The sequence below is a fragment of the Taudactylus pleione genome, unplaced genomic scaffold (genome assembly GCF_031769625.1).
Source record: "Taudactylus pleione unplaced genomic scaffold, aTauple2 ptg000070l, whole genome shotgun sequence".
Lineage (NCBI taxonomy): Eukaryota > Metazoa > Chordata > Amphibia > Anura > Myobatrachidae > Taudactylus > Taudactylus pleione.
Window position 1 is genome coordinate 9,724,203 of NW_028284472.1, and position 17,147 is coordinate 9,741,349.

Below are 17,147 nucleotides of genomic sequence, written 5' to 3' on the forward strand. Positions count from 1 at the left end.
CTGCTGGTCCCGTGAGTCGTGATTGGCTCGCGGCCGGAGCCAAATTTTAACGGCCTGTTGACTGGATCTGGTACAGTGACAGTCCCAATGCCGGTCAGGTGCCGAAGTGAAGTGCCGGTATGATATACCGTTTCATACCGGTAAACTTAAAGCACAGGGCATACAAAGTATACAAATATTATTTTAATCTCAGTGATGTGGTTTCTCTTCACACACAAACACATTCAAGATTAAGAAGCAGATTATAATGGAACCGCATACAGTAATAGTACACCGATTACGCAGACAGGAAAGCCTTCCTAGTTTTTGACTGTATGCCATAGAGGTGCAAGCAAAATCCAAATCGGGTTTCTCTACCATATTACCTCATTTTGTAAACATCCCTGCAAGGCACCTATGGTACCATGTGTTTAAATAACAATCAAAAAGATTCCCACTAGCACTCATATGTCTCTCTGACATATGAGTGCTAGTGGGAATCTTTTTGATTGAGAAAAGTACTTGTTTTTATGTAATTAAAATAATGTCTATAAAGAATAGGTCACAATGGGACTTAAAAGTTTTATTTTTGCAGATTTAAAAATACATGATACAGAGTCAACCTATAGAGGAGTATGGGGTTTATGTACTAAGCCTGGGGGAGACATAAAGTGGACGAAAATAAAATACCAACCAATCAGTTCCTAACTGTCATTTTTCAAACACAGCCTGTAAAGTGACTGCTAGGAGCTGATTGGTTGGTACTTTATCTCGGTCCTTTTGATCACTCTCCAAGGCTTAGCACATAGACCCCCGCAGTCTGTAAAGTGACAGTTAGGAGCTCATTGGTTGGTACTTTATCTCTACCTTCTTGATCTCTATCCAAGGCTTAGTACATAGACCCCCCCAGTCTGTAAAGTGACAGTTAGGAGCTCATTGGTTAGTTCTTTATCTCTCTCCAGAGTTCTGTTCTTATTTGCCAGGAAACATTTTAAATCCTTGATGATATTCTATTCATATTGCGCAGGGAAAGCCAGAATCCACATTATATTACCACAATGACAACCTGACTGTACTTACGGCGGATCTGTTTGCTGCTGGAATAGAGACGACCTCAACCACTCTGAGATGGGGCCTCCTGCTAATGATGAAATATCCAGAAATCCAAAGTGAGAAATGTATATATACGAGTATGTGAGATAAAGCACACCTAATGTGACCTATAAGAATATGACACCTCAGGGGTCTGTACCCAGATCTATATAAAAGTCACCTACAATATTTCGCTTGCTCCCCCCACTCCACTTCCTACCAACGGCTCTCACTGCCTCTATGGAGACAGGGCAGATCAGTAGTGAGAGGGGTGAATCCAGCAGCACCGGGCACGGCACAGAGTAAGTTTAGTGGGATGGGGAAGGGTGAACGAGGTGAAATGCCATGACTGATACATATTACTAGTAAAAGCATAAAGCCCAAGGGCAAGTGTGGAAATCTGAGGAAATTAATTATATTTCAAAGAAGGTATTTAATATTCCTTTAATGCATGCGTACTAGGTTCTGACAAAGAAATCAAGCACTTGAGTATATTTATGTTATGCTATTTTCATTAGATTATGTATTGGTATAATAACTGTTTATCTATGGAATTTCTTGCATTTCATTTCTAAAAGGAAGGAAATCTGTCACACAACGGAAAGTGTTAGGATTGTTTATGCAACAGGCTGTATGGAGAAGGAGGGAAGGGGGGGGTCTGAGCTTTCCGGCTAAGGAAAGATTGATTCTAAAATCCTGGAATACCGTAGGGAAGCTATATTTAGATAGTGTCCACGCACACACTACATGAACAACTACTGTGTAGAACAGCGATTTTCAAATGCTGTGCTGCGGCACACTAGAGCGGTTGTCAAGTGTGCCGCGGGGTCCTCCTGTCAGAGCCGCCTTTACGGTACTGCGGCTGACTGGCGGGCGTGGGTGTTGGTGTGACTCCTCCCTATTTGTGAATAAATCTCCCGGTCAGTGTGGGCTTTGTCCGGCACTGGGAGCAGAGAGTCACAAGGTGGATGTCCATGACCACACTGTCGGGTATCTCCCTTATGGCGTGGCAGCTGTGTAACTCCCAACCGCACCAGCTGTAAACCTATACAGAGCACACATCTCCAAGGTTAGAAGCTCACCGGCCTCGTACCAGCATCACACATCCACTGGCTCAGCTTGAAGGGTAAATTGGGCGCTTTGGAATTTTTTATTTTTCTTAAGATTGAGTGGTATATCAACTTAAATAATATATATGATCAGTTACTGTGTTGTCGAGATCGGCTACGACAGTCAGTCTGACACACATACGAAGACACTCAAGCAAACCCTAGAAGGGCAAATCTATTTGTAGTCAAGCCAGTCCGCCTGTCCCGCCAGCCAGCCTGCCCACCCAACCACCCATCAGCCAGCCTGTCTGCATGCTGCTCACAGCTCTGCACTGTGTGCACCGCCTAGCCAGGTAGTGGCAGGAAAATGTAAATTTAATTTCTATATGGGAGCCAATGTGATTTGTTTTTGTGGGGAGCAATGTTTTTTTTTTTCTTTGGGGGGCCAGCCAATGATTTATTTATTTTTTATTTTTTGCTGGGAGCAATGTGGTTTTTATTTTTCTGTGGGGTCCAGCCAATGTAATAGTTTTTTATGTGGAGGCCAATGTATGTGTGAGTTTTTTTTCCCGTGGGGGCCTGATGGTGTGCCCTGGCAATTTTAAAATCTTGTTCGGTGTGCCGCGAGTTGGAAATGGTTGAAAATTACTGGTGTAGAATGTTTGCTCTCTGGCATAGATCAGATAGTTTGTAACATGACGCAACTTTAATTAAATATTTTATTACCTTCGACTGAGAAATTAATTACATTTTCAAATGCCCTGCAAAATATTTTGCGCCCCCTCCCTCACAGCAGCTCAGCACACAACTTGTGCTGGGCTGCAGTGTGAAATTGCTCGTGGCTGCTGCAGCAGCCTGAGCAGTCTCCTATGGCTGTGAGGGGGAGCGATCACACTGATTGCACCCCCCCCACTTAGAACCGGGCTGGGCTGGGGGGCTTACAGCTCCCCCTTCCCCAGCGCACTGAAAAAGTGATATTTTTTGGGTTTTATTTCAAGGGGGCATGTCCACGCCTCCTCCTTTACCCGGGCCCGGCCAGGCTCTCTACGGCCCTGCATATAGGCATTACTACAGGGGAATTACTATGGGGGCATTACTGTATGAGCACAACTACAAGGGCATTACCATATGGGCACTACCTGGGCATTACTATGGGGGCATTACTATATGGGCACTACTACAGGGGTATTACTATATGGGCACTACTGCAGTGGCATTACTATGGGGCCACTACTATATGGGCATTACAATGGGGCATTACTATATTGGCACTACTACAGGGGCATTACTATTGTGGGGGCATTACCATATGGGCACTATTACAGGGGCATTACTCTATGGGCACTACATGGGGCAATACTATGGTGGCATTACTATATGGGCACGACTACAGGGGCATTACTATATGGGCACTACTACAGCGGCATTACTATATGGGCACTATGACAGGAGAATTACTATAAGGGGACTACTATGGGGGCATTACTACAGGGGCATTACTATGGGGTCATTACAATATGGGCACTACTTCAGGGGCATTAATATAGGTACACTGCTGAAGGGGGCATTACTATAGGGGCACTACTACAGGGGCATTACTATGGGGTCATTACTATATGGGCACTACTACTGGGGCATTACTATATGGGCATTACTACAGGGGCATTACTATGGGGCATTACCATATGGGCACTACTACAGGGGCATTACTATATGAGCACTAATACAGGGGCATTACTATGGAGGCACTACTACAGGGGCATTACTATGGGGACATTACTATATGGGCACTACTACAGTGGCATTACTATATGGGCACTACTACAGTGGCATTATTATGGGGGCATTACCATATGGGCACTACAACAGGGGCATTACTATGGGCGCATTACTCTATGGGCACTACTATGGGGGCATTACCATATGGCACTACTACAGGGACATTATCATATGGTCACTACTACAAGGGAATTACTATGGGGGCATTACTATATGAGCACTACTACAAGGGCATTACTATGGGGGCATTATCATATGGGCACTACTACAGGGGCATTACTATATGGGCACTACTACAGGGGTATTACTATATGGGCACTACTGCAGTGGCATTACTATGGGGCCACTACTATATGGGCATTACAATGGGGCATTACTACATTGGCACTACTACAGATTCATTACTGTGGTGGGGGCATTACCATATGGGCACTATTACAGGGGCATTACTCTATGGGCACTACACGTTGCAATACTATGGGGGCATTACTATATGGGCACGACTACAGGGGCATTACTATATGGGCACTACTACAGTGGCATTACTATATGGGCACTATGACAGGAGAATTACTATAAGTGGACTACTATGGGGGCATTACTATATGGGCACTACTACAGGGGCATTACTATGGGGGCATTACAATATGGGCACTACTTCAGGGGCATTAATATAGGTGCACTGCTGAAGGGGGCATTACTATAGGGGCACTACTACAGGGGCATTACTATGGGGTCATTACTATATGGGCACTACTACTGGGGCTTTACTATATGGGCATTACTACAGGGGCATTACTATGGGGCATTACCATATGGGCACTACTACAGGGGCATTACTATATGAGCACTAATACAGGGGCATTACTATGGAGGCACTACTACAGGGGCATTACTATGGGGACATTACTATATGGGCACTACTACAGGGGCATTATTATGTTATTATGGGGGCATTACTATGGGCGCATTACTCTATGGGCACTACTATGGGGGCATTACCATATGGGCACTACTACAGGGACATTATCATATGGGCACTACTACAGGGGAATTACTATGGGGGCATTACTATATGAGCACTACTACAAGGGCATTACTATGGGGGCATTATCATATGGGCTCTACTACAGGGACATTACTATATAGGCATTTCTATGTGGGCAATACCATATTGGCACTACTACAGGGGCTTTACTATATGGGTACTAATACAGGGGCATTACCATATGGGCACTACAACAGGGGAATTACTATATGGGCACTAGTACAGGGGCATTAACTCAGGGGCATTACTATAGGGGCACTGCTGAATGGGGCATTACTATAGGGGCACTGCTACAGGGGGCATTACTATGGGGGAATTACCAGGGGCGGGCGCCAAATTACTGTCTTGCCCCAGGTAACACAAATCCTAGTTTCGGCCCTGCCAAGGAATGCCCCATACACTGCCTATGCAGTTCTAAGCACATGTGTATGAATCTGTATTGCAGGAACTGTTCTGTTACTCAGTCGCACGAGATATATATTACTATAACCAATGAAGAGAAAAGACCCTCAAAATGTATTATTCCCAATTCAGGAATCACAAATGAGGGGTGCTACCATGGACATCTCTATCACAACCTCCAAGATCCAAAAAAGGAATTGAATTGTCTTATGTGATGCACAGTACTTAAAATATAACTTTTATTACTTAAAGGTTAATATAACACTGTTATTAAAAGAACAGCGAAAATAAGTTAAAAAAATGAAAGTAATGTATCAAAGTTGAGAATATGTAATTTAAAAAAAGGGGGCTGCACATTTTTACCTCCCCTCAATGTCAAAATAAAGATATCATCTGGCATTCTATATATTATTATTATTATTATTATCCTTTATTTATATGGCGCCACAAAGGTTCCGCAGCGCCTTACACAGTACATAAATGAGCACACAAGAAAAACAGTTAATAGTAATACAAAACAATGCAGGACAAGGACAAGGTTATAAACTCAGCTGCAAAACACAAGCAGCAGGACATGAGCAACCAGGTGGTAGGTGCCATTGTAGGGAGTTAGGAGTAAATTATACTATAAGTAGGGGGAGGAGAAGCACGTGAGGATGAGGGCCCTGCTCGTGAGAGCTTACATTCTAAAGGGGAAGGGCAGACAGACAGGGGCGACACAGAGGGGTAGATAGTGAAGAAGGAGCATGGAGCAGTGGGTTAGGATATGTGCTGCGGAATGTGTGTGTATAAGACGACCTGATGTTATGTAAAAATTAAGTCCTTCATACATCTATCTCTATGATAGAAAACAGATTGTTTGTGTTATTTACATGAGAGATGTACAAAGTAAAGTAGAAGCACTTTAATTTGTGTGTTACATTTTAGCATCTATATACAGCCTGACAAGAAATGCAGCTATTATAGGACTGTCCCGCCATCCTAATACAGTAGTGACTACTTTAGTTCCAGCTGCTGGGTGCTATGCCATGCTCCTGTGAGTGGGTGCATCTCACATGCTAGACCCACTCACAAATGGGTGCAGCCATACATGATGTGGTCCCATATATATATATTTCACCTTATTTTCACTAGTCTGTATCTTGTAATTCCATGTATGTATAATTTATAATGATAAATAGGGGTGTATTTACTAAAGTGAGAGTTTTTAGATGTGGAGATGTTGCCCATAGCAACTAATCAGATTCTATTTAACATTCAACTAGCACCTTCTAGAAGATAGCTAGAATCTGATTGGTTGCTATGGGCAATGGGGGTCATTCAGACCCACTCGCAAGCGGCAGTACGCTCGCAAGTGGGTCGGTGTTCCCCACTGCGCATGCGCACGACGGAGGGAGCTCCGTCATGCGCATGAGCGAGACCCGGACTGCGACAGCCAAGCTGTCGCTCCTGGTCTCGCACCAAAGGGGGCGTGCTGTCGACGGTGACTGATAGCACGCCCCCTTTGGTGGGCGTGCCTGCTAGTCGGAGGCGTTCCCATGGGAACGCCTACCGTCTGAAGCCGGCCCCACTGACATCACTAGCCAAAATCACTCCAGGGCTTGTGGCAGGGAGACCCTACCGCAGGGTCTCCATTGCAAGTCTGATGGTCGCGATGGTCAAGACCATCGCGACCATCTTTTTGGACGCTCGTATATGCTGTGGGTGGTCACCCACAGCTATACGAGCGTCCAGGAGGACGCTCCATTTTAATGGAGGAGAGCCCTGATTCAGAGCGAGCGCTCTGGTCAGAGCGTCCGGCTCTGAATCAGGCCCTATATCTCCACTTCTAAAAGATCTCACTTTAGTAAATATACCCCATAGTGTCTTATGGAATTGTATCAAATCTTATAGATCTCTCATATATAAGATGCCGCCAGATAACAAGTGATATTTGAATTACTATTGAGCTGCTGGTAAATTAGTAAAATTAGGAATGACCTTAGTTGTCAGATGTTCTCATATTATGTTTGTGATACAAATGTAACTAATAATTGCTCTAAAGCTCAGGCAATAGGGATGATCTCATCCAATTCTCATAGGTAATGGTGGGTACACACCTGACAGATATAAATGCAGAGTTGTTCATACACACCGAACGGCCATCATCTGCTTGTGCCCCCGGGTCCCGGCAGCTGGGGGGCGGGACCCGATGGCCAGTGGGGCGGGTCAGGGGGTGTGTCCCTTTCCCCTCCCCATGGCTGCCACACACTTGCGTACACACCGCCCGTACACACTTGCCGACGTATCTGTCCATCGGCTGTGCAGCACAGCCAATGCAATATATCTATGAACAACGCAGTTCACAGACATAACGTGTGTACACACTGGCAGATGGGCAGCAGATATATTGGCCGATCAATTGATCGGCCAATATATCTGTCAGTGTGTACCCAGAATAAGGTTATACACTGATAGATCCTGCTTTGGTTATGTCTGTTGTTATACACCTAACCGATATTGGTTATCAGAAAGAAGTTCTCATTAATTACTTCTATTATTATAGTGATTAGTATTAAGGGGTCTAGTTACTAAGCAGTGTTAGGAGATAGAGTGAAAAGTGATAAGTCTATGATAAGGTGCCAGCCAATCAGCTCCCAACTGCCATCTCACACACTGTGTTTGAAAAATGACAGTTGGGAGCTGATTGGCTGGCACCTTATCACAGACTTATCACTTTTCTCTCTGTCTCCTAACACTGCTTAGTAAATAGACCCCTTAATCACTTATGATATAAACTCTTGAATGTGTAATTCCATTTCTTCTCTGTAGTAACTTGAGACTTGTGAGAACCGCTGACAATTACACTTTCCTATTAGAGATAGTTATAGATATTGCCCATTATTAAAAGTATCTCTGGGAAATATACAAATGTATTAGTCACAGTATTGTGTTATCGCTAACTCTTGCTGCCCAGTATTGACAGTTACAATCCCTCTTGGGTTTATTTCACCCTGCTATCCCTTGAATAAACATTCACATCGTATGTTAGACATGTGAGATGGTAATAACATGCTCCTCCGTAACGACGCAGCATTGCGCTTTTAAGCTTTATCAAGGCCTTGATAAAGCTTAAAAGTAGTTAAAATATCACTTGATATCTGGCGGCATCTCAGTAAGAATAAATGAGATCTATTTATAGATCTGATACAATTCCATAAGACACTATGTATCATTATTGATTATCCATACAAGGAATTACAAGATACAGATTGTCAGGTTCCAGCCTAGGATCAGCCATTACTCACCACAGCACTGACTTCCTCTGTCTTCTCGTGTGGTCAGACGTCTGGTGCAGCGGCAAGTGATGCACTGAGGATTATGCCTTAGGTGCACTTGTCTTCAGTTGTTGCTCCGTGATCTGCTTACCATGGTTGCCATCATGGGCGCAGCCATGACAGTCTTCTTCACCTGACTGACCCTCCGTCCAATGGTAGCATGGTCATTGTCAGCTGACGCTGCCTTCCAATGGACTGCTACCTTAGGGCTCTGGTCAACAGAAAATTGCACTGTACAACTTCGTTACTATTAGTGTTTGCTTGACATCACTTAGTTCCAGGTCCCTTGCTGTTCTACTCTTGAGTCTGTTCTAGTCTTTCTCCTGTGCCAGCAGTGCATATGAACACCTTGTCTGTGTACTCTGTACATCCTCTGATTACAACCACATGGTCATTCTCCTGTGCCAGCAGTGCGTCTGAATACCTTGGCCACGAATTCTGTTCATTCTCTGTGTACAACCACAGTGTCATCCTCCTGTGCCAGCAGTGCATCTATATCCCTTGTCTGTGTACTCAGTACTACATCCTAGTGCAGATACCTCACTAGTGCTTCTTTCTGAAGTATACCTCCTGGGCCTCGGCTTCCTTTGATCTATTTTGACTCTGACAAGGAACCTGTACCGTGGGATAGTACGTGGTTCAATTCCAAACCATCCCCTCTGAATTAAAATGGAATGAGGAGGCTCTTAAAGCAGCTTTTTTTACATTGGCTTTCTGAGAAAATGAAAGATGACTTAGCCTCTTGGGATCTTCCAGAGTACTTCTCCGAGGTAATCTCTCTGTGCATTAAGATTGACTTATGCCATAGGGAATGATTGGCTAGTAGAGGACGAGGGGATCGTTTTCGGGATTGGCTGTTTCTAGATACACGTTCCTCTTTTCCAGCTGCAAGTAATGAAGAACCTATGCAAGTCAATAAATCTCAGCTGACCATGGCAGAACATAACTGCCACTTTCAGAACAAGCTCTGCCTTTACTGTGCAGCTCTGGAACACATTCTCAAGGATTGTCCTCTTCTTGCGGGAAACCCAAGACCCTAACCGGTTCAGGGAGAATCCAGTTGGGGGTAGTGATCAAGCCTCCCCATTTAATGGATAGTTTTTTAACAGTGTCCCTTTCTCACAAGTCTAGGACAAATGACTTTTTTTCTGAGTCCTTGGTATGAACCCTGGGTATTCCAGGTACTCCTTTACCCAGCAAGCTGACCAACATCATTCTGTATGAGTCTATTTCCTTTGTTACCCACTCAGTGTCCCTCTGAGTGAGATGTCTCCATCATGAAATGTTGGAACTCCTAGTGCTACCTAAAACCTCTTACGAACTAGTTTTAGGTCTGTCTTGGTTAAAAAGACATAACCCTATGCTGAATTGGTCTAATATGCAAATCCTTGCTTGGGGTCTGAGCTGCTTCCATAGATGCCTATCCCATGTGACTCCTGTTCATACCCATCAAGTTTCTTCCAGTCCTGTTTTTAAGCCTTCTACTCATGATCAATTGAAAGTTCTCCCAGATCCCCATCTGCCCGAACCTTACCAGGATTTTTCTGATGTTTTTTGTGAACAGGCTGTGGCTAAATTACCTCCTCCTTGTCCTTGGGACTGTGGCATAGACCTGATCCCTGGGAAAATGCCACCTTGTGGCCGAATCTACCCTCTCTCTGTTCCGGAAATGGCCACTATGTCCCATTATAATAAGGAGAACCTAGCCAAAGGGTTTATCAGACCATCCTCTTCTCCTGCTGGGGCTGTATTCTTCTTTGTAGACAAGAAAGATGGGGGGCTCAGCCCCTCATAGATTACCGAGGACTCAATCAGATTACTATCAAGAATCTTTACCCCCTGCCACTCATCTCTGAACTTTTTGACAAAGTTTGTGGGGCTCACTTTTTTACAAAGTTGGATCTCCGCGAAACCTACAACTTAATCCGCATCAAGGCGGGGGATGAGTGGAAAACCACGTTCAATACCCAAGATGGCCACTTTGAATACCTAGTAATGCACTTTGAATTATATAAAGCACCAGTGGTATTCCAGGGTTAAGGTAATGAAACTTTCAAGGACATTCTCTACAAGTTAATTGTGGTTTATTTAGACATTTTAATTTTTTATGAGAATCTGCGGTCACACCGATTTCATGTGAGAAAGGTTTTATCCCATCTTCGGAGCCATTGTTTCTATGGGAAGATTTCCAAATGTCTCTTTGAGCAATCCTCAATGCCATTCTTGGGACACATTATCTCTGGGAACTGCCTACAGATGGATCCTGACAAACTGAGTGCCATTCGGGAGTGGCCCCAACCTAACTCTCTGAAAGCTAAAAAAGCGATTCTTAGGGTTCTCTAATTATTATTGAAGATTTATTTTGAATGTCTCCACTCTGCTTGCTCCCATCATGGCAATCACCAAAAAGGGAGCCAATCCTTCTCACTGGTCTTCTCAGCAGTGATGGCATTCCAAAAATTAAAAACCACATTCTCCACAGCTCCAATCCTTTGCCAACCACAACTTGATAAGCCCTTCCTTCTAGAGGTTAATGCCTCTTCGGTCGGAGTGGGAGCTGTGTTGTCTCAAACTGCTAAAGATGGGATGATTCATCCATGTGGGTTCTTCTCGTGAAAATTTCCCCCGGCTGAGACAAATTATGCTATTGGAGACCAATAGTTATTGGCTATGTGCTTGCCACTGGAAGAGTGGCAACATCTTTTAGAGGGTGCTAGATTCCCTGTCACCATCATTACTGATCATAAAAATCTGGTATACCTCCAAATGGCTCATCAATTAAATGCCAGGCAAGCTCGTTGGTCTCTCTTCTTCTCTAGATTGGACTTGAAATTTCAGTTTTGTCCTGGTGTTCTAAATAAGAAAGCTGATGCCCTGTCTCGGTCTTTCCTATCTGCACTGGAGGAAGAGGATCAACCCCAAGTTCATCCAAACCTGGACCTGCTTGTCTTTGCACTAGGGGTGAGCGGGTTCGGTTTTACTCGGTTTTACTCTGTTCTTATCGCCACTTTACCGCAATTTCGGCTCGATTTCATTCGCTATCCAAAACACGTGTTCGGCGATAGCCAATAAAAAGATCAGAGTAAAACCGAGTAAAACCGAACCCGCTCACCCCTACTTTGCACCCACTCAACTCCTATCTCCTCCACCTGGCAAGATCTTTGTTGCTCCACAACTGCTTAAAAGATTACTGACATGGGCCCATGCTTCCTTCTTCACTGGACATTCCGGCATTCTTAAGACTTACAAATTCTTACAGCAACTTTACTGGTGGCCTACCGTGAAGAAAGGCGTTCGAGATTTCATTATGACATGTTTTAAGTGTGCTCAGCATAAAGTCACTCGCAAAAAAGTAATGGGTCCATTACGTACTCTGCCAGTTCCAGTTGCTCCATGGACTCATCTCTCCGTGGATTTTATTTCTGAAATACCACCATCCAAGGGACATAACACTGTTTGGCTGGTCGTGGATTGATTCTCAAAGATGGCCGATATTATTCCTCTAATTGGTCTTCCTTCTGCTCCACAACTGGCGAAAATATTCATCCGGGATGTCTTCCGGCTGCATGGTCTACCCAAAAAGATAGTGTCCGATTGAGGGGTACAATTCTTATCCAAGTTCTGGAGAGCACTTTGTGCAACCTGTGGAATTAAGTTAAAGATCTCCTCCACCTACCACCCTTAAACAACTGGCCAGACCGAACAGGTGAACCAAGAGTAGGCAACTTTTATTTCACTTTTTGTATCATCTTCACAGGATGACTGGGTTGAGTTCTCACATATTTCAGGTATCATTATTCCTCTAACTCCCACTCCATTCTTCACAGTCTATGGTAGACATCCACAAGTGCCTGATTTTCAAGAATGACCATCCATTAAGGTACCAGCCATAACCAATCTGGTAGATTCATTTGCGGTCTTATGGAAGAATATTCATTGTTCCTTGAAGAGAACCTCAAGTAACTACAAGAAATTTGCTGATTAGAAATGTTTTGCTGTTCACCTTCTGAGAGTTGGAGATAGAGTATGGTTATCATCCAAGAACATTCAATTAAAGGTACCGTACATGAAGTTCGCTCCATGCTTCACTGAACCCTACCAAATTCTCAGGGTAATTAATCCTGTGGTGTATATATTAGAACTTTCTCCTCAACTGAAGATCTCCAAAACTTTCCATATCTCTCTACTCTGTCCTCTGATCCTTAACCAATTTCAACAATCCTCACCTAAAGCACCTCAGGTGGAGACTCAACAGAGTATCGAATTTGAGATTGAAAGAATTCTTGATTCTCAACATTGCTCCATTTGCCTTCAGTACCTTCTTTTTTGGAAAGGTTATGGACCTGAAGAACAAGCAAGGATTAAGGCCTCCAATGTCCATGCCCCTCAACTAGTTCAGGCTATTCACAGAAGGTTTTCTGATAAGCCTTGTGGGTGTCCAGTGTCCACCCTGAAAGGGGGATACTATCAGATTCTGGCCTAGGATCGGCAATTACTTACCACAGTGCTGACTTCCCCTGACTTCTCATGCAGTCAGACGTCTGGTACAGCACCAAGTGACTCACTGATATTATGCCTTAGGTGCATTTGTCTTCAGTTGCTGCTCCATGATCTGGTTACCAAGGTTGCTATCATGGGCACAGCCATGACAGTCTTCTTCACCTGACTGACCCTCCATCCAATAGTAATATGGTCATTGTCAGCTGATGCTGCCTTCCAATGGACTGCTACCTTAGGGTATTTAGCCAGGATCTGGACAACAGTAAGTTGCCTGTACAACGTCATTACTACTAGTATTTGCTTGCCGTCACTTAGTTTCAGGTTCCCTTGCTGTTCTACTCTCGAATCTGTTCTAGTATTTCTCCTGTGCCAGCAGTGCATCTGAACACCTTGCCTGTGTACTCTGTTCTTTCTCCAAGTACAACCACAGTGTCATTCTACTGTGCCAGCTGTGCATCTGAACACCTTGCCTGCGTACTATGTACATCCTCCGAGTACAACCACAGTGTCTTTCTCCTGTGCAAGCAGTGTATCTGAATACCTTGCCTGGGTATTCTGTACATCCTACGAGTACAACCACAGTGTTATCCTCCTGTGCCAGCAGTGCATCTATATCCTTTGCTTGTGTACTCAGTACTACATCCTCGTGCAGATACCTCGCTAGTGCTACTTTCTGGGCCTCATCAGTGTTTGTCTCCATTTCCCCTGAGTATCGGATACCTGACCAAAGGACCGTGACCTGCCTGCTGGGTGCTGCATAAACCCATAGTCCGCTTGGAGGGGTCACAGGTGAACACCTCCCAGCAGGTTAGACTCTTTGCCTTTGGTCAAATCTTGCCAACATCCAATACTTGTGGATGAGGAGGTCATACATCCAGACCCCTCCCCTTTGATTCCTACCACAACCCTGGACCTCAGCTTTCAGCTCTTCAGTAGGAGATCCTCCTGAGTCAGCCTTGACACAGATTAGTGTCTTCATTCGAAAATAAGGTCAATACATACAGTATATAGAACGCCAGACAATATCTTTATTTTGACATTGAGTGGAGGTAAAAATGTGCAGCCCCCTTTTTAAAAAAAAAAAAAATCACATATTCTCAACTTATTTTTGCTGTTCTTTTAATAACATTGTTATATTAATCTTTAAGTAATAAAAGTTATATTTTAAGTACTGTGCACCACATATGACAATTCAGTTTCTTTTATTGTATTTTGGAGGTTGAACCTGTATTGTGTCTCTGTGTGAACACCATATGGATGTATGGCTGGTGCAACTCAAACATATGTGCATACTGTATGTAAAATATCATCCAACTGTGTGCGATATTGACACTATATCTCATTCACAAACAACCTAACAATACTGGATCAGAACCTCTTTATACCCCTGCCTATACCTTCTAAAATCCTTCCTATAAACCTCTAAGAATAACGCTTATTTGCGTACGCAGTCATACCATAAATAAAGACTTAGATGTGGAATCTGTGGTTCCAAAGCACAAAGTATTATTCAAGTAAAAGTACAGTCAGTTACACGCTATTGATCCAGACACAATTAGATGCAAAGGAAATATACAGACCCAAGTACAGTATACATACGCAGTGCTTCTGGACCCGGAAGATAGGTATCAGCAAGAAACCCCATCGTCATTCAGCATTCAACAAGAAGACTAAAAACCCAGCATTTGAGCATACGTTTATACCCCCCCAGAATAGAACGGACAATAGAGGAGTTTGTTGCTGATGTCATTGGTTCCCAGGGGAGAAGCATCTGTTACAGAACATTTAACAGGCTAGTTCAAATAGGCTCTCCCTGCCCCTAACAGCTGGGGGTCTTTGCTTCCCACCCCCCAGTGCTGCATAACAGTTGTTCCTAAAATATACATTTTGTTGTTTGTAGTCTCTGCGGTCCATAAGTTGCGAATGCATGATGCGATCTCCATACCGATAGTACCGGAATTCTGTTGAAAGAGTACGCATCAGTACGGACCCAAAAACTGCTTTCTTATCATGTACAGAACCTGTTATCAAATATCTTTATTTCACAGCTTTTAAACTAACTGAACCAACTTAAATCATATACTTTAAAGCTTACTAAACCTTATGTGTGAATGTGTAATGTGTGAGTGAGCAGGGTTTGATATAAGGATGCTAGCTAACTTGGGGCAGATGCATGTGCATAAAGCTAATTATACAGCGGTTTCATACAAAGTCCTATGCATTCGTAATATGCGACTAATTAACAGCGCAATTGTGAGTATTAATGTGTGTATGAGGAATGATGAAAGATGCAATTGCATGTTGCTAATAGTAATATCTCCACATGTACTAAAGGGTAAGTTTATCTAAAATGGCGCTTAGGCGGCCATTTGCAAAATGGCGTCTTGCGATCTCATTTCCAAACTGGAGTCTTGCGGCCAGTCACAAGATGGCGTCGTTGCGATTGAATTTTAAACTGAACTTGTCTCAGCCAATTATTCAGCTTCGAAGGTCCACCCTTTGATAACAAACAACATGCTATCACAATCTGCTATTTGAATTTAATTTAGGCTTACAATTACATATTATTTGGTGTTATTATGGGATGGCACAAGATGGTTCTTAATCCATCAATAATGTGTCTCTGGGTGGGGACATAAAACTACTATTATACACACACTGCGGATCTTGGAAGATCATGTGAAAGGTGTGGGGATGCACCAGTCTTATAAAAGCAGTCTTGAAGGGGAATTGAGACTTGACTTTACCTGAGGTGTTTTAAAATAACATGTCAATGATACAGTCTATGCATGTCTAAATATAATACATTTAATGATGGTATTTCCTAGCTCAGGGTTGTAATGCAGTTCTGTATCTACCTCGGTATACATATTGTCATTTCTGATCACCATCATAGTTTCATTCTTTTGTTTCACTCTGTTTTTACATTTTCCACACTTCAACACAATAGGAACACACCGGACGCATATGCCAATTATTATGATGACAATCAGTATAAGGATCAAGAATTTGCCTATGCTGGCGATCACTTCCTGGACCCATTCCCCTAGACCCAAGAACCATTTCACTGGGTTCAGCCATGTCACCCATCCTTCAATCTTTTCCCCTGCTTCAGCCACTGAAGTGTTATGGTTCTTACGGAATTCCCATTTTAGCTGCAGAATCTCATCCATCTTCCGGTCTATCACCTCTTTAGGGTCGCTATTATCATTGGTGACATAGGTCCAACATTTCACTCCAAAGTGGGTGGCCAAGGTTTCGCAATACCCTCCAGTAACAGCAGTTAATTAATTCAACACTAGCCTGTGTTGCACAAGTTCTGCAGGGTGGTAATTGGATTAAATCAATTTGTATCACCTGGAAAGGTCCATCAGTCAGTGGAATGTGGGACGGTTCGCTAGGGATCGCTTTCCCTATGTTCTTTCTCAAGCAGGTCAGACAGGACATTGCTATCTTCTCTGCTTGTGAAGAAAAACCTGGTGCGCACCAGTATGCCCTCACCAACTTGCACATACCCTGTTTACCCAGATGAGTTAGACCGTGTGCTGCCTCAGCCAGGCAGGGGTAATATGCCTTGGGGGTTACTGGCTTACCATGTCCGTCCCTCCAGAGCCCAGATGACTCTTGCCCACATCCCTTGGAGTTCCAAATGGATTTTTCCTGAATTGAACACAAATTTTGCATCTCAATTAATTTCAGCATATCAATAGTTTGGAATGACATAATTGTTTCAGTTGAAGAAAACATTTTTAACCCTGCTGCCCATTTTGCAGCTTCATCAGCTCTGTTGTTGCCCAGTGACGCCGGGTCATCCTCACATGTGTGGGCTTTGCATTTAATTACTGCCACTGCTTTGGGCAGTTGGATTGCTTCTAAAAGATGTTTTATGTGTCGGGAATGTACAACTGGTGTGCCTGCTGCTGTCATAAAATTTCTCAGACGCCATAGAGCCCCAAAATCGTGCACCACCCCGAACGCGTA

The 17,147-nt window shown here is 43.6% G+C and overlaps 1 protein-coding gene across 1 annotated transcript in view; it reads left to right on the forward strand.

Moving 5' to 3' along the window:
• LOC148533758 (cytochrome P450 2C5-like) overlaps window positions 1-17,147 on the forward strand; it is a 74,297-nt gene that overhangs the window by 42,707 nt on the left and 14,443 nt on the right. Inside the window, exon 7 of the mRNA XM_088467246.1 lies at window positions 1,007-1,148. Coding sequence (XP_088323372.1) covers window positions 1,007-1,148 — 142 coding nt within the window. The remainder of the gene's footprint in view (window positions 1-1,006; window positions 1,149-17,147) is intronic.